Source organism: Hemicordylus capensis, chromosome 3 (assembly GCF_027244095.1).
Source record: "Hemicordylus capensis ecotype Gifberg chromosome 3, rHemCap1.1.pri, whole genome shotgun sequence".
Taxonomy (NCBI): Eukaryota; Metazoa; Chordata; class Lepidosauria; order Squamata; family Cordylidae; genus Hemicordylus; species Hemicordylus capensis.
The window spans coordinates 250,579,464-250,604,321 of record NC_069659.1 but is presented as its reverse complement, the minus strand read 5'-3'; the positions used below and the strand labels follow the sequence as shown (position 1 = coordinate 250,604,321).

General features: G+C 43.5%; 1 protein-coding gene across 15 annotated transcripts in view; it reads right to left on the bottom strand.

Moving 5' to 3' along the window:
- Positions 1 to 24,858, bottom strand: part of CFAP46 (cilia and flagella associated protein 46) — a 252,958-nt gene that overhangs the window by 182,929 nt on the left and 45,171 nt on the right. For all 15 annotated transcript variants that reach the window (XM_053308139.1, XM_053308141.1, XM_053308145.1 and 12 more), the window contains exons 15-18: positions 18,710 to 18,830; positions 3,195 to 3,318; positions 1,000 to 1,130; positions 682 to 827 (exon numbers count right to left, since the gene is read on the bottom strand). In XM_053308139.1, coding sequence (XP_053164114.1) covers positions 682 to 827; positions 1,000 to 1,130; positions 3,195 to 3,318; positions 18,710 to 18,830 — 522 coding nt within the window. The remainder of the gene's footprint in view (positions 1 to 681; positions 828 to 999; positions 1,131 to 3,194; positions 3,319 to 18,709; positions 18,831 to 24,858) is intronic.

Below are 24,858 nucleotides of genomic sequence, written 5' to 3'. Positions count from 1 at the left end.
TGCTCCCTCCTCTGTTTCCACCTCTTTCTCTCTCTTTTTCTCTCTCTCATTTGTCCCCCCCTCCCCCCGCCTCTGCTTTTTAGCCTGCCTGTGTTTTCCCTGCTGGCCGTTGCCGCATCCTCCTTCCTCCAGTCCCTGGTGTCGGGCCGCCAAGCATTCAGCCAGCTCCTTCCTGCATGGCCCTCTCTCTAGAGAGCATCTTCCGAAGCGGCCAACTGTTTGTCTCTGCTCAGCCAGGCTCCCCCACTTTCTCTCCCCTCCCTTCTGCCCCAGTCCATTCAGTTCTCCTCTCCACTTGCCCGCTTTCCTTCCTTTCTTTTCCTCCCCAAACGGCCACTTCCCTACGCAGCCAACCAGCGCCTCCGCTGCCCAGCCAATCCGCTGTGTTGCGGGTCACATCCCCATATAATAGATTCTTTGGGGACATGAAGTGAGGAGGAAAGGGGGAGAAGGAGGCAGCACACAAGCCTAACAGACTTGGGTTGTGTTTAAGGCTGAAAATAAGTTGTGTTTAAGGCTCAAAATAAGGTTTTTTAATTAGCCCACTGGGTTAAATTAAAGGCCAATATTTTTATAACAACAATCCATGGTTTGTTGGGTCATCTGAATGGCCCATTTTATAAACAACCAATGGCTAAAAAAAAGACAAATAATATTTTGACAACTTTACAATTTACTAACCTCTGCGTTAATGAATCTTACTTCTGCTAATGTTCTGAGTAAATCTCTTTCCAAAGAGAATAATCGAACTGGTAAGGGTGATTCTGATGGCACACTTACTTCTTGATTATCATCAGCCATGGAGATACTCGTTTTTTTCTTAGATGCTAAGAGAAAAGTTGAATTATTTTTAAATTTTTCATGTGTATGTGTTTTGAGTATAGTTTCCAATAGCAAAACAACATTCTTATTCTCTGCTCTCCAAGGAAAAAGAATTATCTGCATTTGCCTTTATGATGCCAGATGACATATAATATTACATGTAATTAGTTGACTTACTTTTTTTCTGTTTTGGCCCTTTCGGCATGTGACTGTCATCATACAAGAGGCAGAATCTACATGCAGCTCGACACACATCCCACACACCTTGTTTCCGTGCTGTTTTTGCTATTTCTGACCAAAGTCTGATTCTATACCAATGAAAAAGTGCAAGGAGAAGTTCTATTAAACCAGGGGAAGTGGAAGGGAATCTGAACAATGACGGCATAACCAGACAAACACATTATTATGATAATTATTGCAGGTCTGTAATTCAAGGATGAGATGCCTTTATCCTGGCTTTAGTTTCAGATTTTTCATTTACAAAGTTTCCATACAATCCCAGCAAATGTAAACACTTCTAAGTCCTACTGATTTCATTTGGAGAGTTAAGCATGTGAACATTGAGATCTGGGATTTATCTAAACAGAGAATCTCCGTGACTCAGCAATACAGAATCTGCTTTTGATAGTTCAAACAAATTCATTCAAGAAAATGTAGGATCTTTTGGCTTGATTATTCACTTCTCTTTCTGGGGAGAGAAATTTATCTGTAGGGAAGCACAAGTATTTGTATTTATTATTTATGTATGAATTTATTTGTATTCTGCCTTTCAGTCCAAGGCAATCTGCATACAGTTAAAGAAAATTGTCAGAATTCTGACGACGGCTGTGTGCCTATTGGTAATTTTTTTTTTTAAATAATAATAGAATTTTAATTTTCAAATTAAAAAGTAGATAAAGGAGAGATAAAACAAAAGTATTCGGAGATATCAAGAAATACAAATTATGAAGAAGGAAAAGAAACAGCAACCTCTTCCCACACTTTTCACTGCCCATAGTTTGATAACTGAATAAAGAAACAACCTAACATTTCATAATTACAGATAAGAATGATAAAAAGCCAATTCTATTGAGTAAAAAAGAATCATTTCTATAAAAATCCTATTGGTGATTCTTAATGCTACAGAAGACCTGATGTAAATAACCCTCAAGAAAATTGCCATTAGGAAGAACTTAGCAGCAGATGACAGTAGCAGAGAGCAGAGCTTCTTCTATGTGCGGCTACAGGAATGAGAGGAGCTGAGGGCTGCCATCTCTTCTTCGCTATAGCAGCTCCAGTGGCGGATTACTGGAGAGGCAGGATAGGCATTTGCCTATGGCAGCAAAATTTGAGAGGCGGCAAAATCTGAGGAGCAACAATTTGCACTCCTCAAATTTTGCCACCCATCTCTGGGGACATCTGCAGCTGCCGGGAGGATGGGGGGAGGAGAAAGTCCCCCCTTTTATGTTTTTAAAGAAACACCTCTTGCCTCTCTGCTTCCTCCATGTGGAAGAAGGTCAGAAACGAGTGGCACAGCAGAGAGGCCCGAGCAATTACTTGGAAGGAGGGAGGGGAGCTGGAAGGAGCTTGCCACCCCCCCGTCCCAGTAAAAGGGGGAACTCTTGCCTCCTACTCCGTCACCCTCCCTGCAGCCACCACGGCTGTGCCCCATCCCACCACTCCCTGGGTCAAGGAAAATATTTAGGTGAAGGGGAACTCTCCCCTTCTTGCCCCCCATCTTCCCTGCAAGTACTGCCACTACAGTGGGTAAAAGGGGGGGGACTGTCTCCTTGAACCCCACCCTTGCTGCAGCTGTGCCCCATCCTGCTACTGGCAGTGGTGGTCCTTACAGGGCAAAAGAGGAAAGTTCCCCCTCGCCCCTCCCTCCCCGCAGCTACTGCCACACAATGGTGGGTTTTTTTGGTTTTGTTTTAAGATAAAAGGGTGGCGAAAGCCTTTTTGCCTATGGGCAGCAAAAAGGTTAATCTGCCCCTGAGCAGCTCTAAAAGGCAGAAAGGTCTGGGTGATGAGCAGGCAACATTTCCCACCCCAGTCCAGGTCTTTAGGCTGCTGCTGTGTGAGACCCAATGTAAACAGCCTCATAAGCCTAAGACCTGTATGGAAGTGGGGAAAGGAAGCAGGCCCAAAGAGAGGCAGTTAGAAAATGAAGGTGACTTGGGATGAGGGGATAATTTCATGTACCTATTCATGAGATGAACAGTTTGCGCACATTTAAAACAAGTTTTCTGCAGATTCACTGTGAATTTAGAAATTAAAGTCATTTTAGAGCAGCAGGGTGCTCAATAATTTGCAATAATTCCTTAAAGGAATAAATAGCCAGACAGATAGTACAGGTAGGTAGGTATAAGTAACTGGTTATTTACAATCATTACCTCTCTTTTTCATTTTCACGTCCTAATCGCTTCAAATGTCCATCTGCTTTCTCCACATTTCTAGTATGATGCTCTGCTTTTGCACAGAGATAACCAATGTGACCCATACTTTTACTTGAGGCAACTGAATGGGAAGGAGAATATGATATATTTTACGCTATATTAAAAATTAAAAAGCTAGACAGATTCCTATGAAAGATATAAAGCAGGCTTTCTTAACCTTGGGCCCCCAAATATTGTCGGACTATAACTCCCATCATCCCCAGGCATGGCCTATGTGGCTGAGCATGATGGGAGTTGTAGTCCAACAACATCTGGGGGCCCAAGGTTAAGAAACCCTGATATAAAGCATAATTGGGCCTTCTAACATTAACTGTTTATCCTAAACTGGAGGGGAAAATTTTATACCCCAAAATTAAATTTTGTAATCTCAATCTGCATAATGTATGCTAATGTACATTAACATTGGTTTTCTACAGATGCTGATACTGCAGTGTGTTAATCAGACAAACTGTAGTTTTTTTATCTAATGAAACAGAAAGACAGAGAAATAGGGGATTAAAGTTATTTACAAGCTCAAAAATATTTGACAGAGAAAGGAACTTAAACTGACAGAGACAAGATACAACAGGAAAATAAGCTGAGTCCTAAGGTAGAAAATGACTCTAGCAATTCAAACATGTCAAACGTTGATTATTTCAGCAGTATAATGACAAGGCAGTAATGCTTTCTATAAGCACGCTAGATATAGCTTTCCTACAAATCTGATGAGGCCAAGAACAGAACAGAATCCAGTTACGGTCCTTGACATAACTATGACTGAATATGCTTTAATTTGATCCCCAAGCAACATGCCTAGCAATAGCAGGGGGGAAACCAAACCAATTCTGAATTTAAAAAATAAAAAGGTAACTGACAAAGAGTTTCAGTGGGGATAAAGATACCAGCTGACATCCTCACTAACAAAGCGTTTTTGTAAATGGACAAAAGCGCAAGAAGTTGGCATAGCTGCACTAAAAAAGTGGGACTGAAGTCAAGTCAAGTTTTATTTACGGTCCTAGACCAAACAATCCATGCATGCAAACAGCAGAACAATTTATAGAAAACTCTATAGGTTCTCATTATACATCTTAAAAGCAATATAACAAAATTTGGCTACGGAGTTAAAATTTAAAACATTTTCATCAGAAAGTAAGTATTTAACAAGTTGTTCAGCAGATCGATCTGTCTGTTTACAGACCAGAGGTAAAATTAAGTGCTCCCTTGGTTGCCTATGTAATTTACAGGATAATAGAATATGCTCAATAGATTCTATTTCCCCACTGCCGCATCTGCAGTAGCGTTCTTCCAAGGGAACACCACTGTATCTCCCGGCTAATAATGCAGAGGGAAAAGAATTTGTTCTTGCCCTTGTAAATGCCCACCGAAATTTGCTGAGTGTAATATGGGACAAATAATTTGCTGGTGAAAGATCCCATCTAGTTCTTACTCCTTTGTAGAATTCTGTCAAAGAGGCCCGGTTATTTTGCAATTCAATATCTGTCAAACGCTGTTTTACTATTCTTTTCGCATTTGACAAGTCTAACTCCAGCAGTTGTTCAGGGTCTATTCCTAGAGCAGCAAGCTTTTTGCTAACTACAGTGCACCACTGCGGTTGTGGGTTTAACGATAGAAACTGAGGAATTAGGCCCACCGGGCGTAAGTGGACTCTCAACCAAAAGTAAATAATTAAAAGCCAGGCACGAGATTAAATCTTTATGAGGCTGGCCTCCATGCGCAGTGTTACATTTGAGGTGCATCTTGTAGTCCCAAAGATAGCTCTCAAAAAGCCGGATTGAATTCTTTCTAGCATGTCAAAGTTCGCATAAGGTCCCAGTTGGATCCCGTATAAGAGCTGAGGGAAAGCCTTTGCTGAATACAGTTTTAAAGCCGCAGGAATGAAACCTGCTCCCTGTGTTCTGAAAAATCTGTTAATTGCCACCACACCGCGTTTTGCTGAGTCAGCTACCATTCTCATATGTGCCGCTCTCCCAGCATTTTGTTGAAAAACCACCCCAAGATATTTTATTTGATTGACCTGTTCTAATTTGTGTCCATCCAAGGTCCATGTAAATATCCTTGGTTTATTTTTAAAGCACATAATTTTAGATTTATTATAATTGATCGTCAAGTGTTCCTCTTGGCAATAAGATGTTAGAACATCTAAAGCTCTTTTGAGCCCGACCCTGGTTTGAGATAAAATAACCGCGTCATCCGCATACATCAGGATCGGGATCTTTTTGTTGGCTAATTTAGGTGCGTGGATATCAACATTTTGCAGCCGATTAATCAGATTGTTAATGTACAGATTGAATAAATAAGGGGCCAACACACACCCTTGCCGCACACCTTTCTCTGTTGGAATTGAATTGGTGAAATTGCCGGCAGTGTCCAAACGTACTCTTAAAGAGGAGTTCTCATGGAGCTTGATGAGCAATAATAAAAGCCTTTGATCTATAGATGTACTAGCCAATTTAGTCCATAGTAGACTCCTTGAAATTGAGTCAAAGGCCATTTTAAGGTCCACGAAAGCGGCAAACAGTGGTCCTTTATGGACCCTAACTTGTTTATCCACAAGTTGTTGTAAAATTAAGCAATGGTCCATAACCGATCTATTCGGTCTAAAACCTGCTTGCTCATCATGGATTATATACTCCTGCTCCATCCAAGAGCAAAGTTTTACACACAGATGTTTGGCGTACAATTTACTTATTATATTCAAAAGGCTAATTGGCCTGTAGTTAAAGGGATCCTCCCTATTTCCTCTTTTATAAATCGGGACCACCATGGCTGAGCCCCACTCCTGAGGGAATTGTGCAGTTTGGTCTATATAGGTGAACAAAAGAGCCAGTGCTGGGGCCCACCAGTCTATATGAGCCTTTAATAGTTCTGGAGGGATGTAATCGTTCCCGGGTGCTTTTCCACCCTTCAGCTGCATAATTAGTTGTTCTACCTCATAGGTGGAGACTGTAGGCCAGGAAGGTAAAGTATCTATATGTAGGTCAATCTGGGGTTTAAATGTGTGGTTGCTATAAAGTTTCCGAAAATGTGATTCCCATAATTCAGGGGCAATTGGACAGGCCTGTTCAGAGTTCACCTTATTTTGGGATAATGAAATCAGCTTCCAAAAATTTGTTAAATCATTTTTCCTAGCTGCTTCTATCAAAGATAGCCATTCCTTTTGAGTTGCAATCGATTTCTTTGTTCTAAGAAGAGCTTTATACTCCTTTTTCTTTTTAGACAGTTCTAAATGTGTATGTGTAGATGGGCAGAGAATAGCATATTTTGAGAGCATGATAAGATGCCTTTTTGTCCTTATGCATTCTTGGTCAAACCACTTTTTGGTATGGCCAGTTTTCTTTTTAGGTTTGGCGTGATGATCTTTAGTTAGTAGAGATTTAATTGATCTTGTGAGAACCTCATACTTTTCAAGAATATGGGCATTTTGGTCTCTTTTAATCAGTGCATCCAGCAGCCCTTCCTTAAGTGATTCTCCGTTCTTCGAGTTAAACCATTCGGAGAAAACTTGATTAATTTGGGAATTCCATTTGATTCTGGGAGTCCCATCAGTGGCCTGTTGTGTAAAGGGCATAACTCTAGAACTCATATCTTGCTTCATGAAGGTGTAATTTAATACTAAAGGATAATGGTCACTTTCTGGCCTAGCTATGATGTTAAATCTGGCTATTGCTTCAAATACATCTCTAGAAACTAATACATAATCAATAGTAGATTGATTAGTGCCCCGTTGAAAGGTAAATTTTCCTGGGCAATCCCCAGACGCAGTGCCATTCAGAATTAATAAGTCCAGTTTGTTAGCCATTCGGGCTAAACATAGCCCTGCAAAATTGCACGTTGAGTCTAGAGAAACACGATTAGATAAACCAAGTTCTAACTCATCCAATGGGGGCCACAAAGAAAAACTTCCATAAAGTGAGACATCATTGTGACCTAGTCTCGCGTTGCAATCTCCAGCTATAATCAGAGGCGTATTAGGGTATTCATCTATGAGCTTAAAGATGTATTGTTCAATTTCTCCCCAGAGCGCCTCCGTCTGTGAGATGCAACTCTGCGTTGGGACATATAAGTTTACACACAGAAAGCTGGTTTTATGATCAGAGACCAGTATAGCCATAGCCCACTCCCCAGGACAAGATACCTTCACCACCTGCGTATTAAAGCGTGAGGTAATAAGTATACCAAGGCCTCCCAATGGTCTACCAGCCTTCTTACTAGCCAGAGCTGGCCTCGTGTAAGAAATATAGTTTTTGAGCTTTATTTCACCTAACCACCATGTTTCCTGTAAGATTATGATGTCAAACTTAGAGAGAAAGTTCAGGAGGTCACAATCTAAAAGTTTAGAGCCCCAACCATGAATATTCCAGACGATTATTGTAGCGGATTGACAAGCCAGGTGTGGAATAGGATGTCAGTTTTGCCTGGCAGTGTCCCCGACAGTGTCTCGTTCCACCAAAGTTTCTTCTCCTTCAGCGAGCCAGTCCCTCAAACCCAGTTTGGATGGAGATTGAAGTAGAACAGAGTTGAATTGAAATGAATGCTCTATAAGCGGAGATAGTAATTCCATAGAAACATTATCCAAGGGACTATTAGGCTGTCCAGTTGAGTTCCTGTTAATTGCACTCAGTGCTTCTATTTGGGTTGAGTTATTGGTTGAAATCAATGTATAAAACTCATCCAAATGTGGGTCAGATGATAGTGGTATCGCTGGAATAAACTTACCAGGATCCAGTGTTTTAATGGGTGCTCATTTAGTGGCTGAGGATGTTATGTCCAGTTTATCCTCAGCCACAAGGAGTTGTATTTTCCTTGGTGTAGTTGTTAGATAATCACCAGGTTGTGATGGATCGTTCCTAGGGTTGGTGATTTCAGAATGAGGATGGTATTGAGTTCCGCTGTGTTGTTCTGAATAGGGAGTAAGTTGTGTACTTCCCTCTCTCAAAGGGGAGCTCAGCCTATTCACTGTTTCGTAACTCGTAGAACAGACTGCATCTTTAGATCTAGTAGGTACATAGGTACGTTTGGGGCAGCGGACAGTAGAGTTATTGACGTTCCTGCTGTCTCCAGTTGAGCATTCTATTAAGGATAGCGTAATCAGTTGGGAAACATCCCAAGGTCCTGTTAGGTACTCAAGATCTCCTGTTGTCTCCGTTGCTATAGATGTAGAGGATGGACAAACTTGGGATTGCTTATCTACAGATTTTGAAGTAGATTTCCCCATCCTATGCTGTTTAACCTGAACAAAATATTTGTCCAAAGGAGTCGCAATTGAGGGTTTAGAAAATACTCTTTTAGGGAAGATTCTCCACTTATGCAGAAATTTCCTCATCCTTGCCAAGGATGCAGGAATTAGATCATTTTCAAAGGATAGTAGTAACTTCAGCACGAGGGGATTCCTTGTATGCTGCCTCTCAAATTTCTTAAGGTCCACAGATTCCTCCTCAAAACCCAGCAGCTGCGCCAAAGATTTTTTGATATTATGCAATTTATCCCAGCGACAAGCATTATGTCCATCCAGAATGATAATGAGTTCACTCTGGCAGGGTTGGAAAATATACCCTACACCAGGTTTAGCAAACAAATCATCAGGTATTGGGGAGCAGCAAGTGGTATCTGCACCAGTGAGTACTGTCTGAGAACATGCTTCAGCAGTAGCAATGGGTTTAATTTGCCTTGTAATGTTATTCAATTGATTTACTTGTTCATTAATCTTATCCAGTTTCACATTTACTGTAGAAAATCTCTGAAATAGGCACAACAAGGTTTCAATCATTAAAATAAAGGATTTTAGACTGGGATCGGAGGCTGAGTCAGCTGCTACCAGGTTCTTTAGAATTGTATCCACGTCAGTGGTACCATTCCCAGCCAGTGGATTCGCCTGTGCGGGGGGCGTAAGTGATGAAGGAATTGAGATCCCAGAGATAGACAAATTCAAGGAATCCTCAAATCTGTTAACGTTTCTATTTCCTGGATTGATCTCATTTATCTCGTTTAACATACGTACTGGTGTCTGCTTCATAAGAAAGGAATCTAGCTTTGTTTGCGTATACGCTGTAGTTAGTTTGACTTCAGCTAGAGAATCGTGCAGCTGTTTCTTGTTAGATATGGAGCGTTTCTTATTACCAGTTATCTTCCTTTTAGTGCACTTCTTTCTCATTGTTTGGCCTCGCTTCATACTTGCTGTTTAATTATCTCCTCTATTGGTCATATGCTGTCAAGGTCAACTTTTTAAATAGTCCCAAATCTTATTCAGCCATCCACCGTCCACCTCGTTGAGCACGGCCCCCCCGGTAGCAGGCTGTCTGCCAGCTGGTCAACTTCAAACTTCGTATCTCAGCCTGATATTACAGTCTTCTTCAGAGTCCAGCCTCCTCAGCAACCCCAATTTGCTAATGTTTGCAGCAATACTGTTAAGGAGGATTAAAACCATAAATAAGTCTTTAAAAGATTAAAAAGATTAAAATACAGCTCACAAGACGCTGATGAGACTGGGAGGGAGCCGGAAGCCGGAACCGGAAGTGGGATTCTTTTTCATACTACTCTTGCACAAAAGTTCTCTTTAAAACAAACAAGGTATCCATACATTGTGCAACTGTTTCACAAGCACAATCCTATTTGCATTGTGCAACATTAGTTTGGAACATAAGCTCCAGATTTAGTGAGAGTAGCTGGCACAACAGCTTTGTACTAGCATAATGCCCTTCTACAGGATGCCAGCCAGACTCTTCAAAAATAATTGATGAAGAGGTGCAGTGGATACTTTCAGTTCCACAACGCCTAATATTACTTAAATATGTTACTACTTCAATTATCTTTCAACTTTAAATATGCTTCCCATCAGTGGCATACATGGCCACACAGTATATTATAGTGATTCACTGACTGTATCCTATACAAAGAAGCGGTCATTACAAAAACACAGGCATTATCTCAGTTGAGTGTGCAGTTATAAATCCTATTCACATTAGTACATAAGAGAGCCAAGTGGTGTAATGGTTAAGGTGCTGCAAGAGGCCTGGGGGGACCTCAGCAAATTCCCACCCAACCGTGAAGCTCACTGGCTGACCGTGGGCCAGTCACTCTGAGCCTAACCTACCTCACAGGGTTGTTCTGAAGATAAACAGGAGGGAGAAAAGAAGAATCATGTACACCACACTGAGCTCCTTAAGGGAAGGGTGAGCTACAGATGTATATGAAAACAAAAAGCTATGGTTCTGGGACAACTAGAAACAGGAAGAGGAGGAGAAAAGAAGAAATTGCTACTGTTGAATTCAGTTATTTTTTCCTTCTTCAGAACAGAATTTAAGAAGACAAAATTTACATTATTTTAGTAAGGTATTGAATTCCTCTTTGCCATTCGCAATATCCTGTGCTGCTTATTGAAAATTATCTGCTAATGTATAATTCCTTATGCATGGTGAGCACAGGGAGATCCTAGCAGCCAAAGGGACTGGACTGTTGCTGAGCCTAAATGCAAAAACTCATTTTTAAGTGTGCATATGCTAGGGTCCAAGGATGCACTCCACAAAACAGAGGCCAAGACTGGGATTCCCCTGGACTGGTAATGGGAAGGACCTTTGTCTGGCTTCCAACAGGATATATTTTCTGTTGCTTTAATACAAGTTGGGGGTAGAGGAGCAAGAACAAGGGCTTCACAGAAAGGAGCACTTTGGGTTCTGAAGGGGAGGTAACTATTTGTTTCAGCCCTTCTTCCTAAACTGAAGCACTGTCTCAGGTTCAGGAAAGCCACAGGCACAAGCCTTTGTTGAGGCTTTTGCCCTCTTACTGGGCCTTTGCCTTTCCTGCTGCAGCAAGTGCTAGATCTACAGTATATCCTCCTTGCCCTGGAAGAGGACAGAAGTGTTCTGTTAAAGAGGGTAAGTTCTACTCCTTCTTTCTACTGCCCTATCCTTCCAAATGAGACACATTTCAGCAGCTAGGCCACAACCTATGTTTGAAGACTGCTGTGGGCAGTGCTGGCTGCTAGGCTGAAGGTGGCTGCTACTGTCTAGGCCTCTGCTGAACGGACTACATGCCTCCTAATCTCTGCAAGAGTGATAGGGAGGGGCCTCTTGGATGGATCTGGCAAGCTACATTCATCATATTGGATATATGCATTTGTTTCAGAGAGATGAACATAGATAAATGGTGTCATAGTGATGTGTTATCAATTTAAAAACTACTCAACCATGGTTCTCTGCTTTCAAGAGCTTCCAAACCAAATATAAAGAACTGGGGAAAAGATTCAAGTAGATGTCCATAGGTTAGTGACCGTACAGGACAGTTGGTTCAATACAACAGTTATGTAATTCCATTGTATAAAAGGTAGCACACATTGTTTAAAAAAGCAGTGAGTGTTCTGCTATGTTAAGTGGAAATTTAGAGTACATGTAAACCGCATTATTTCAGTTCTTGCTGGCAACTCATGTTTACTTCAATTAAAGCTCATCTCTAATTTATACAAAAAATCTATTAAATTTTTACTGAAAAGCTTTAGTTCTCCCAAGAGTGTATATGAGGGATAGTAACATTGGTATTACTTATCGTGAAGGGTTCTTTCTCCCCAATGTACGGAGGATATCCTTTGTAATGGGTTGTGCTCCCCACTTGCTCCCAACAGACAGGGCCAATGCAATTGAGGATGCGTCCAATGGTGCTTTGGGTGTAAGCCCCACCTAGTTCAGGGGCTGTTTTGTGAACTGTATGGAAAAAGAAGGCTTCAGCAAACCACTGACCTTAGAAAAAAATATTAAGAACAAAGAAATACATTTGATCCTCCTGGGCTCAGAGAAGCTATGTATAGGATATGTTCCCCTTAGAAAAGAGCAGCCAAATAAGATTCAAATTCATGTAAGCCAATTGAGTGATAGCTGTACTACACCCATAAACCAAGGGTCAGTCGGATACCCTCTGTGCACTGGGGAGAAAGAACCCTTCATGGTAAGTAACACCACTATGACTTTCTCCCCCAGTGTAGGAGGGTATCTTTTGTAATGGGAATAAACAGAGTGGTAGCCATTGCAGGGGGCATGATTTATTTTTGTGTATAGAGTCTTATGTGGCTACTATCGTGTCCTGTTGTAGGACAGTGCTCCTGAAGGCTGAGCTGATTGGGAAATGTGCAGCTTGTAGTGTTTTATGAATGGAGGACCATGTAGCTGCTCTGCAGATTTCTGAGAGAGGGACATTGGCCAAGAAGGCTGCCAAGGTCACTGCACTCCTAGTTGAAGGCTAGGAGTTGTGCTGTAATTTTGCGGGGAGGATGTAGTGAGCAAGACTTGTATGCCATAGTTAGATCTGCTTTAATCCATTGAGTGAGGGTAGCTTTAGATACCTTTGAGTCCATGGCAGTTGAAAAGAAGGAAGATGAACAAAGAGTCAGTTTGGTAAATCTCCTTAGTAAGTTTTATGTAAATTCTGAGGGTGAGTCTAATATCCAACGTATGCCAATTTTTTTCCTGTGGATGTTGAGCAGAGGGACAGAATGAGGGGATGGTGATGTCCTGATTCCTGTGGAAGGCTTTATTAACCTTAGGACAGATTTCAGAACTACAGAGTCCGGCTGGAAAAGGTACAAATGTTTATGCACAGACAGTGCTTCTAGTTCTGAGACCCTTCAGGCTGATGTAATAGCGACCAAGAAGAGGACTTTATATGCTATAAACTTTTCTAAGAGCTTTTCTAAGAGGTTCAAAGGGGTGGCTGTGAGATCATTGAGTACCTTATTCAGGTTCCAGGAGGGGAACCTATGAACCACTGGTTCATGCAATTTTGGAGATGCAATGTTGGAGGCTCCTCTCAGATTTTTCTTGATGTGGGGGTGAGATGCTAATGAAGTCTTTGATGAAGAGCATAGGACTGAGGATAGAACTGAGATTTGCCTTCTGATTGTATTTGGCCTCAGGCCTTTGTCTGTGCTGGCTTGGAGAAAATCCAGAACCTGGGGGATCATGGTTCTAATGGGGTTGATACAACAGGGTCTGTACCACTTTAGAAAAGCTGACCAGGTAATTTGGTATATTTGCAGTGTTGACTGACTACAGGAAGCCAGTATAGCATTTTGGGTGCTCCTGGAGTAACTTTTGGTTGCTAAGATAGTGTGTTCAGGTGTGAAGATGAAGCCATGAGGGATAAGGGTGCTGTAGGGAACCCTGCAAGAGGAGGTCTGGGTGATCTGGAAGCGGCCACATGGAACTGATAGAAGCTCCATAAGATCACCATGGCCTTCTTGGTCAGAATGGAGCTATTAGTATTAGATCTGCTCTCTCTTTTCTGAACAACCTTTGGGATTAGTGCAAATGGATGAAACACATAGAGGAGGTCCTGGGGCTATCTAATTGGAGCATCCAGTTGTTCTGCTTGGGGACAATGGTACCTTAGAAGAACCTTAGGAACATAGGAAGCTGCCATATACTGAGTCAGACCATTGGTCCATCTAGCTTAATATTGTCCACACAGACTGGCAGCGGCTTCTCCATGACTGCAAGCAGGAATCTCTCTCAGCCCTATATTGGAGATGCCAGGGACAGAACTTGGAACCTTCTGCTCTTCCCAGAGCGGCTCCATTCCCTAAAGGGAATATCTTACAGTGCTCACACATGAAGTCTCCAATTCAACCTTGGGAGTTGTCTGTTTTCCCTGGTGGCAAACGGATTGGCAGTGGGGTAGCCAAATTGGAGAACTATGCTCTTGAATATGGAGGCGTGGAGTCTCCACTCTGCTTGGTCCAGGTTGTGCCTGCTCAGCCATTCTGCTGTGGTGTTGGTCCAGCCCACTCAGATGTTCCACCTAGATGGATGCCAAGTACCTTTCCACCCAAGCACACAGAAGGTTAGATTCCTCCATCAGAGAGCAAAAGCGGGTTCTCCCTTGTTGATTTTTGTGGGCTTTGGTGGTAAAATTGTCCATCCATATTAGAAAGTGTTGTCCCTTGATCTTGTTCCTGAACTGGAGCAGATCCAGGTGAACTGCTCATAGCTCCAGTCAGTTTATGCTGTGGACACACAGACTCTGAGGGGAACCATGTTCCCTGGGCTACAAGGGCATTGCAGTGTGTCTCCATCCCAAATTCCTTGCGTCTATCGTTAACTGGATTCTGGATGCTTCTTTCAGTGGAATCCCTCAGGAAAGGACTAATGTCCACCACCAGTGGTTGATCAACCATCCCAGGTGCTTGATTTGTTGAGATGGGACTAGTAAGTGCTTGGTGATATTCACTAAGAGCCCATGGCTAGAAAGGATCCCAATGGTACATTAAATGTCTAACTTTGCTCTGTGTAAGGATGGGGATCTGATCAAGAGATTGTTGAGGGAAGAGTATACATGGAGAGACTGCATTCTCATGTGTGCCACTAGTGAACAACCTTTGGGATTAGTGTAAATGGATGAAACACATAGAGGAGGCTGGGCTCCTTGGAAGAAGAGCGGGATATAAAATGTAAAATAAAATAAAAATAATAATGCGTCCATCACCTTGGTAAATACATGGGATGCTGAGGATAACTCGAATGGGAGTGCCCAGTACTGGTAATGCCTCTGAGCGTATGTAAAGCATAGAAAATGCTAGTGCGATGGGAGTATCGGAATGTGTAGGTAAGCCTCTGTCAGGTCTACTGAGGTTAGAAAGTCTCCCAGCTGAAGTGCTTCTATAATGGTGTTAAGTGTCTCTATTCTGAATTTGCGTTTCCATATGTATTTGTGGAGACATGTCAAGTCCACTGCCCTCCAGGATCCATCCTCCTTTGGGGCCAAGAATAAAATGGAGTAAATGCCTTGACATCTTTCTGTCAATGGAACAGGCTCTATGGCTCTGATGTGAAGAAGATGATGAATTGCCAAATTCATAAGCTCATGTTTTCTCAGATTCCTGGAGAGTGGTGTTGACCAGAAGTGCTCTGGAGGAAAAGACTGGAAGTCCAGAGAGTAACCATCTGATGGCCGACAGTATCCATTTGTCTTGAGTTGGGTTATGCCATGCCAGTAGGAAGGTTACCAGTCTTCTCCCCCACCCCACCGCTGGGGTAGGGTAGTCATTGTTGAGGCTGCTTCTTGGAAGTGTTTCTGGTGAACTGGGAATTTGCAAAGGATTGGCCTGGTTCTGATGCTCTATGGGACTGTCTGGCTCTGGAGTTCCATGAAGGGTGTCATGAAAAAACAGGTTGCTTACCTGTAACTATTGATCTGGAAGAGATTGGCTGGTGGTTGTTGCACATGGATGTTTTGTGATGACCTTGATGTCACTAAGCCAGTATGTCCACTTTGCAAAGGCGGTATTAACTCAGAGGGGCAGGCAAACTCCCCTTGGCCCCTCTTTGTTTACATGTCTGCTGAACCTTCCATTGAAGGTATTCTGCATAGTCATCTGGCAGGGTGTGACGGAGGCCGCGAGAATGTGTTGGCTATGGCAAGATGTGTCCTTGTGTCGGCATGTATTGGTTGGAAGCCTTCCAAGTCGAAGACAGGGTTTCCACAGCCATAACTATAGGGCTAGCAGCAGCTATAGGCTGCAGGGTTGCTGCTGAGATCTGGGGCAGAGTGTAGCCCGACAATTGTGTGTCCTTCATGGGTGAAATAGATGGTGTTTTAGGTGGTGGCATCTCTACCATATCATCATCTTGCTCCACATCGAGGCCAGTGCTAAGAAAGCCCTGGAACGTTGAGCCAGAAGGCACACTGGTAGTCGAGTTCAGCAGGTCAAATAAAGTGTTTTCTCCCTCTTGATCCAGGCAAACGTTTTCTCTGTTGTCCACGACTCGATAGCTGACCACATCCCTAGAAGGCGGATTACAAGGTGACTGCACCGGGGTGTGAGCTGGGGACAAGAGCAGGAGCCTCTGCACCGTGGACGTTGGGCACTGTGTTTTGCGATGCAGCAGACACCCTCAGTACTGAGTCCGGTGCCAAGGATGAGGTTGAACGTGGTGCTGTGTCCCCTCACCTTTGAGTCAAGCAGTTTCTCTTGCATCGCTACCAATGTATTATTCCCTGTCCTTCGTTGCTCTACATGGGGCAAAAGCACAGACACAATCCCTGGTGATTCCTGTGAGTGGCTCCACACTAACAAAGAGCCTTCCAACTTCCATTGGGAGAGGCACCCTTGCGCCGATGTCAGGGAGGGTGTTTTAAGCTTCTTCGATGTTGAAGCCTCACTATCTGCTGGAGATTGTACCTTTCGTTTACGTTATGATCTCTATGCTTATGAGCCTTGGCAGCCTCCTTAGGCTTCTTAAACTGCCCATCAGGCGACCCGGTTTTAGACTGCTGTTTCCCAGCAGATCCATGGTTGTTTTTCTTTGAAGTCGACATTGTAGGGCTTGTCGATGTTGATGGCATATTCAGTCTTGGTGTAGGAGGACGTAGAGCCTCATCATACAGAGCTGTCCAGAGGCACAGCGCTCTGTTCTTTAAGGTTTGTCTTGAAAAGGAACAACAAATTTTACAAGTTGCAGTGTTATGTTCTTCACCTAGACATAACAGGCAAGCCTCATGGTGGTCCGTGGAAGGCAACTTTGTGCGGCATTTTACACAGCGCTTGAAAGTTGTCTTTATTTCCACAGTGTGATTTGCCACGCCCAATCTCACACCCGCGCAAGAATCAATAGATAAAGCATTGGTAATTCAGTCCAATTCTGTGTAACAAGCCAGTCCAACAGGCAGATTCAAGTCCAGTAATACAGTTCAAAGTCAAAGGCACATTAAAGCAACAAAGTCTCTAGTGAAAGTAACAAAGTATCTGTTGATCTGAGGAACTCAGCCCAAGGTCTGAACGCTGTGGTGGTCAAACAGAAACTGACAAGTGGACACTCTAACTAGGCTTGTGCATTTTGATTCGGCAACAAAATGTTTTGTGTCCGAAAATGGCATTTTCGGACGTTTTGTATACAAATCAAAATGAAAAAATTAAAAACAAATTTTTGTATATACAAATCGAAATGACCCCCATTTTGGAGACAAAGCTTTGTTCTTTGGAAAAAAGAAAATCGGACCTTTGGTCTCCTGACTGCAACAACTAGCAAGGCAGTGAATGTTTGTCAAGAAGATTAGCAGAAGATAAGATATGCAAAAAGCAGGCACAGCATCCCTGAGGAACCTCATTTCCTTGGAACGTGTTTTATTGTAAAGCAATTGTTTGTTAAGAAATTCTGATTAACCATTGCCAGCTCTAACAAACAATGCCCTGTTTCCACTCTTTCTGGGCTGATTGCTTTGAAGGTCAGGGGCGGGGGGCGGGTTTGGTTCAATTGTTAACTCAACAAGTTAGTTACTCAGTCGCTTCTAAGTTCTGCCTTTCTGGCTCCCTCATTCAAAAGAGAGAGAGAACTAGTTTTGCATTGCATGTCTAAACTCAAGTTTTCATTATGCCATGCTTGCCTTGCTGCCAGCCTGAGCCCAGAATGCAGGTCTGCTTAAATATAATGCAAGTCAAATGCCTGCCTGCCTGCCTAGGATGGTTTGTTGTTCTGCTGCATCTGTGTGGTCTTGCTTTGGAAGCCTGGTTCTTTGTAAAGCTCTGCTGTTGTTGTTGATGTGTTGAAAAAAATGTCTGTGGATGAGAACTGCTTGCTTGGTGGAGGAGGGAGGGCAGGGCACACTTGATGCTGCTGTTGGCCATAGTTTGCACTGGGTGTGTGTGTGTGCTGGGGTGGCACTGGGGGGCTTGGGAGTTGCAGCAGTGGAGTGTGGGGTCGGGGAGTGAGGGGTTGCTGAAGTTTGTGTGTCTTTGTTGCAGATTTGGGGCAGAAAGGGGGGCAGAGCAGTGGGTTGGACATTAGAACCCCAAAGGGTGCCTGCCCACCACCCAGATTGCTAAGGAGTTAGCCAAAGGCCTGATTTTAAATTGATTTCTGAAGTTTATGCATCTTTAAGGTTTCATCCCATAGGGAACAATGGAGGTTTCAGCAGCCCCATAACAGCACGGGTGTGTGTGTGTGCGTATGTGCGTGCTGTGGTGGCCCAGAGTGAGTGGTAGTGTACTGTACAGAGGGTGCCAACCACCCCCATGGTTTGCTAACCCATGGGGTACTGGGTTTTGTTGTTTCTGAGGTGTTCTGAGTGTAGATTCTCTGGTAGCATATTAGATTTTCAATGACAAACCATGAATCCTCTCTCATATACTACCAGAAACTCTACATACAGAACACCTCAGAAACAACCAAACCCTGTACCCCACGGGCTTGTGGGTATCGGGATGGTTGGCACCCTATGTGCACTACACCACCACTTGCTCGGGGCTACCTCAGTGCCCAAGGGGGAACCCGCTTTCGCTCTCTGATGGAGGAATCACATGTTGCCTACCCCGGGCTAGAGTATTCTTAAGTTCTAGGCCCTCACCTACAGACAGTTTAATTAAACGGTATCTTCTTCCAGGTTATGCAGTTCATCGCTGAACTCAAGCAATCATTTCAATTAGGCAACATCAGAAATGTCTCTGTTTTGCCATTGCAGGAAATATATACTACCTTTAGCTTCATTTTCACTATCCAAGACAATCTGAAAAGCCTCAGGAGCTAATGCACGACCAGCATTCATCAACAAAGACCGTTTTTTCCTCACACTGTCTTTTGCTGTCCCTCTCTTAGCCTAAATAAAGAAAAGGATTGGTTATTACATATTAACAATTAACTAATAATAAGTACTGCCATTTAAAATGGCAATATATGTCTGGAGAATCCTAAAAGGTGTTAAAATAATCAAAATATGTGAAAGTGGAGGTGGGCATGGAATACAAAAGTAAAATTCCTGGTTTCACATCTACAAGCTACAGCCCTGATTTAGCAGCTCCAGGGCATACACAGCACACAAGCGGGAGTGTTTCCATTTTAAATTGTTAATTCCTTTAAAAAATCTTTTGCAGTCAGGATGGGAAAATACTGTTGATCCATCTCACCCCGTATATGCTTTAATGATATAGCAGCTAGATGGATCCTTAGGGACATATTTGCTAAGTCACTAAGCTTCAACGTTCATGTTCAACGGTCATGTTCAGCAACACCTGTCTTAAAGTGGCCTTTCTAGGGGGGTAATCATGCTTATGTGCATATAATTCAAACCTTTTCCATTTGCTCCTGTAATTTTTTTCTTGTTGATAGTCTTTGATTATTAAGAAGAAACTTTTTAAAAACCCAATAGGCCCTTGTTCCACTGATGTAGAAACACATCTCCCAGTGATCTCCTGCTGACTCCTGCACATGAGCAGTATCTCTGACACTTTTTGTTGGCAGCAGTCACAAACAAGTCCACAGCTGGATGTTCCCACAAGTTGAAAACCCGTTGGAGATAGATGCTTTTGATCTCCCATTCGTGGTGTTAATCGAGCTGTTTTGAGCGGCTGAGGTTGTCTGCTAATATGTTGCCCATGCCTCTTATTTGTATGGCTAGAGGGTACACTCCGTGGGCGATGCAGCATTCCCAAAACTTTATGCTCAAGGCACAGAGCAAATGGGATACTGTCCCACCTTGTCAGTTAAGATACGCAATAGCCGTCGTATTGTCCAGTAGGGATGTGCGAACAGGTTCTACGTTGAACAAGTTGGACCATTCGGGGTCGAACTGAACCACCCCCTGTTCGGTCAACCCCGGACCGAACACCTCCCCCCCACAGTTCGAGCAGTTCACGAATTTATTTATCTTGAGGCAGCAGGGGGTGTGTGCATGGAGGTTCCCCCTTCCCCCGCCGGCCTTCTCTCTCTCTCTCTCTCTCTCTCTCTCTCTCTCTCTCTCTCTCATTGTCACCCCCAGTGGCCTGTTCAGGCTTTCAAACTTCGTCGCGGCAGCCATTTTGGGCGCCGCCATGCCTGTGCAATTGGCCTCTCTGACTCTAGTCTGAGAGGCATGCCATGACACGGTAGTACACTAGTACTTATCCAAATAGCCCCCACTGCTCTCTGGAAGATGGAGTTTAGAGAACCTACCCGTCCCTTAGCAGTAAACCCTCAAAATCGGGGGGGAAATCGAAATAATAACAACAACAACAACCCACTCCTCGCCGGGGCTTGTCCCGGTAGGAGCTTGCAGCCTTGAGGTTGGGTTGGGGGGGAAGCAGTACTTGACTTGAAAGCGACAGGTCCGATTAATCTGCATCTAGTTGGGGAAGCAAGATGTCAAACGGCAGAAAGGGGATCCCCAGACCGCTCCCTCCTCACTTTCCCACAGATTTTGCAAACGAACTAATTCTCCTTTTTAGATTGCACAGGAAGGATGTCCCTTTTTAGTCTGAGAATCTTCTGGGGCTGGTCAGCTTGCTACCATCTCTTTCTCATCCCCCACTTATCCGCCAGGTGTTGAACTATCAAGCCTGTAATGACCTCTGAGATCAGTAGAGTCTTCCTCCTGATCACCATGTTAATGATTGGGGTGCTAAGTTGTTTCCTTGGGGCACACAGTTTTGAGGAAAGTGGTTTAAGGATCGCAGGCTCCCCCCACCCTCCATCTGACACCTATTGAAACATAGTTCAGTGAAATGAATTGTGTGCGGCTCATTCTAGGCACTTTCGTTCAGAAATAAGTCTCATAGATTTAAGGAAAGCATATATTATTTCCCACCACCCGTGCTTTTGAAGCTGCTTTACCTGCAAGTCTCAATATCTCTAGCTGAAGAAACAGACTGAGCACAAACAACCACCAGCCTGCTGCATCGACCGAAATGCAGAGCCCTGAGAATGGAGGCAGGCAGGCTCTTTGAATTGGACCTATCGCTTTCAAGTCAAGTGCTGCTTCCCCCCACCCCCACCTCAAGCCTGTGAGCTCCTCAAGCCCCAGCGAGGACAAGCCCCAGCGACGAGTGGGTTGTTGTTATTATTTTACACAGTCAGACAGGTGTTATTGACTGGTTTGTTTTATCCAGACATTGAGTCCTTCCCAAGGACCTGGGATGGCTGAATTTTATTATCAATATTGTTGCTGTTGTTATAGATATCATCGCAGAATATAGGCAACAGACAAACATCTGCCACACAATACACTAGATATAACTGTAGTTGAGAGGAAAGAAAAACAAGTTAAAATAATCGACATAGCAATACCAGGGGATAGCAGAATAGAAGAAAAAGAAATAGAAAAAATCACCAAATACAAAGATCTACAAATTGAAATTGAAAGGCTATGGCAGAAAAAGACCAAAATAATCCCAGTGGTAATTGGCGCCCTGGGTGCAGTTCCAAAAGACCTTGAAGAACACCTCAACACCATAGGGGCCACAGAAATCACCATCAGCCAATTATTTTTATTTTTACATTTATATCCCGCTCTTCCTCCCAGGAGCCCAGAGCAGTGTACAACATACTTGGGTTTCTCCTCACAACAACCCTGTGACGTAGGTTAGGCTGAGAGAGAAGTGACTGGCCCAGAGTCACCCAGCTAGTATTATGGCTGAATGGGGATTTGAACTCGGGTCTCCCCGGTCCTAGTCCAGCACTCTAACCACTACACCACGCTGGCTCTTACAAAAATTACAAAAAGCAGCTTTACTGGGAACAGCCTATTATTATTATTATTATTATTATTATTATTATTATTATTTCGATTTCCCCCCGATTTCGAGGGTTTACTGCTAAGGGACAGGTTGGTTCTCTAAACTCCATCTTCCAGAGATCAGTGGGGGCTATTTGGAGAAGTACTAGTGTACTACCGTGTCATGGCATGCCTCTCTCTATTTGGAGAAGTACTAGTGTATTACTGTGTTATGCCATGCCTCTCAGACTAGAGTCAGAGAGGCCAATTGCACAGGCATAGCGGCACCCCAAATGGCTGCCGCGCCGAAGTTTGAGAGCCTGAGGGCCACTGGGGGTGACAATGAAGGCCGGCAGGGGGAGGGGGAACCTCCACGCGCACACACACCCCCCCCCGCTCCAAGGAACTCCCACAAAGGGGAGAAGGTAAAAAACATTTTTTAAAATTAAAAAAATAGATAAATAAATTCATGAACTGCCTGGACTGGACCGAACTGGAGGGGGTTTGAGGGGTGCTGGACCGAACAGGCCCATTCAGGTTTGAGTCTGGTCTGGACTCGAACCAAACCGGGACATCTAGTTCCGTGCACACCCCTATTGTCCAGCTGGATTTGCACCACGTTAGAAAGCTTTTAGCGCCATAAATGCTGCTAGCAGTTCCAAGTAGTTTGTGTCATTGGGTATTTTGTTTTGTCCATTGCCCTTGCATTTGATGTTCAGCACAATGGGGCCCCCATCCCAACACTGATGTATCTGCCACCCACTGAGTGAGGGTTTACAGCTTGAATGGAACCCCTTCCAACAGATTGATCCTCACCATCCACCAGCATAAAGAATGTAGTGCCATCTGTGGGAGTGTCAGCAGCTTCCTTCGGCTGTCAACACTGGGTTGGAGGTTCCTGAGATACCACTTTTGCAGTGGCCTCATATGCAAACATGTGTATAGCACTGTGGCACTGCAAGATGTCATTAGTCCCAATAACAGCTGTATGCTTTTCGTGGAATGTACTGGGTTCCGGGTGAAATGTTGAATCAGGTCCCTGATCTGTAGATAGCATTCTTTTAGTAAGTATGCCTTTTTGTTTGTACATCTAGAATTGCTCCAATATTATTTATTTAATATAACTTATGCATTTTTGTGGTTCCAGCTGACATTGATTCCTAGATCTTGTAACAGCTGTAACACATAGTGGATCTGCGAACGTAACCTTTGTCACTCACCAGAAGCCTGTCATCTAAATATGGAAAGACCGCAACCCCTTCCATCCATAAGTATGCCACTACCACCGCCATGACTTTCGTGAATACACGTGGAGCTGTTGATAATTCAAAAAGGAAGGACGTATATTGCAACACTGCATCTCCTACTGTAAATCTTATGTTCTTGTGGTGGTTCTTTTGAATTCCCACGTGGAAGTGGGATCCTTCAAATCTAACGTTCCTGTTCACTCCTCATTGCACAGGAGGGACAGTATCCCTTTCAACGTCATCATTCTGAACTTGGGTGCCAATTTAGTCCCCGTAGGTCCATGATTGCCCAAATTCCCAAACCAATTTAGTCCCTGTAGGTCCATGATTGCCCAAATTCCCCCATCCCTCTTTGGCATCTGAAAGTAGCAGGAGTAAAATATGGACAGTCTCTCTATCCACCGCACAGGGATGATTGCCTGTGTCTCCAGAAGCACCTGCACCTCTTCCAGCAACATAGGAGGTGCTCTGGTATACTTCAATCCTGAGAATGGAGGCAAAGCTATGAATTCTATTGCATAACCAGTCTCGATAATTTGAAGAACCTACTGATCCGGTGTTATGTGGTGCCATGCTTGGGCATGGCTGGCCAACTTGATGGAATTGTCGGCAACCACAAAGTAGGTGTTGTGTGCTTTGGCAGTCATCTGATGTTGTTTGGACAGTTGTATAGATCAAAGAGTCTGCTTATTATTTTCTTTGGTGGGGCCCTGATGTTCTGGCCCTTGCTATTTTGGCCGATCCTTTATTTCTTTGGAATGGCCGGTATTGACGACAATAATCCTGTCTGTACGTAGGTCATTGGCTACCATAAAGACAGTAATGGGAAGACGCTGCAGAAGTAGACGTGGAAGCCATAAATGTTTTGGCTGTGGATTTTTTTTTTTTAAATTTAATGATGCCATCGTGGAAACTGTGTTCTCGCTAAAGAAGCCTTTCCCAACAAATGCCTGATTTTCTACATGATCATGCATGTCTTGTTGCAAGGCCATGGATCTCAGCCATGCGTGATGGCGCAAAGTCATCGCAGTCACCATGGCTCGCGACTCCATTTCTGCCAGGTGCTTGAATGCACTAAATTGTTTAGTAACAGCAGTAGTCTTCTCATATAGCTCTGCAAATGTATCTTGGAACTCTTCTGGTGTTAGTGAGGTGGAATCTTGCAATAAAGTGTCCCATGAGAAATGATTGAATCGAGCCATACAGGCTGCATAGTTGGCAATTTGTATAGCCAAGCTTGAAGTATAGATCTTTCTTCTTAATAAATCCATTTTTCTCCCCTTGTTGTGGACGGTCATAACCCATCATAACCAGAGGTATCAACTCAGAAGTATGTGAAATATAGGCCCGGAATACAGGCCTGTATCTGATTTCGTTTTATATCAAGAAATGAAATCAAACCTGAACTCTGACATACTGTTCCTTGGTCTGTGAGGAGCAGGAAGCAACCTGGCATTGTGTTGTTAAAATGGGATATGAAGGGAACAATGGAGCCAGGTCTGAATGCTGAATGCTGCAATCCATATGCTAATACCACTGGCTACCAAGGTGGCTGTGGACGGGTTGGCCAGACCTGTTGAGTTCCTCCTTCCATTGTCAGTAATGGCCCTGTAAGGCCCAAGTGATTAAGCTCAATTGCTGTCTATAGAAATTCAATATAGCCAAATGTATACAGAGATAATGCTTGTAGACTTTAATTCTTACCTCACTAATGCTACAAGTCTCACACACATGTATGTTACTTTAAATATTCTCTTGTTTTCAACTGCAAGCAAAACACTGGATAAAGGTAAGAAATAGTGGACTGATTGTCTCACACCAAATGGGGCCAATTCCACAATCCCCTTACTAATTCTTGACTTCTTAACACCTTCTGGGGGCTAGACTGCCAAGATGTAATTTGCAGCATCTTA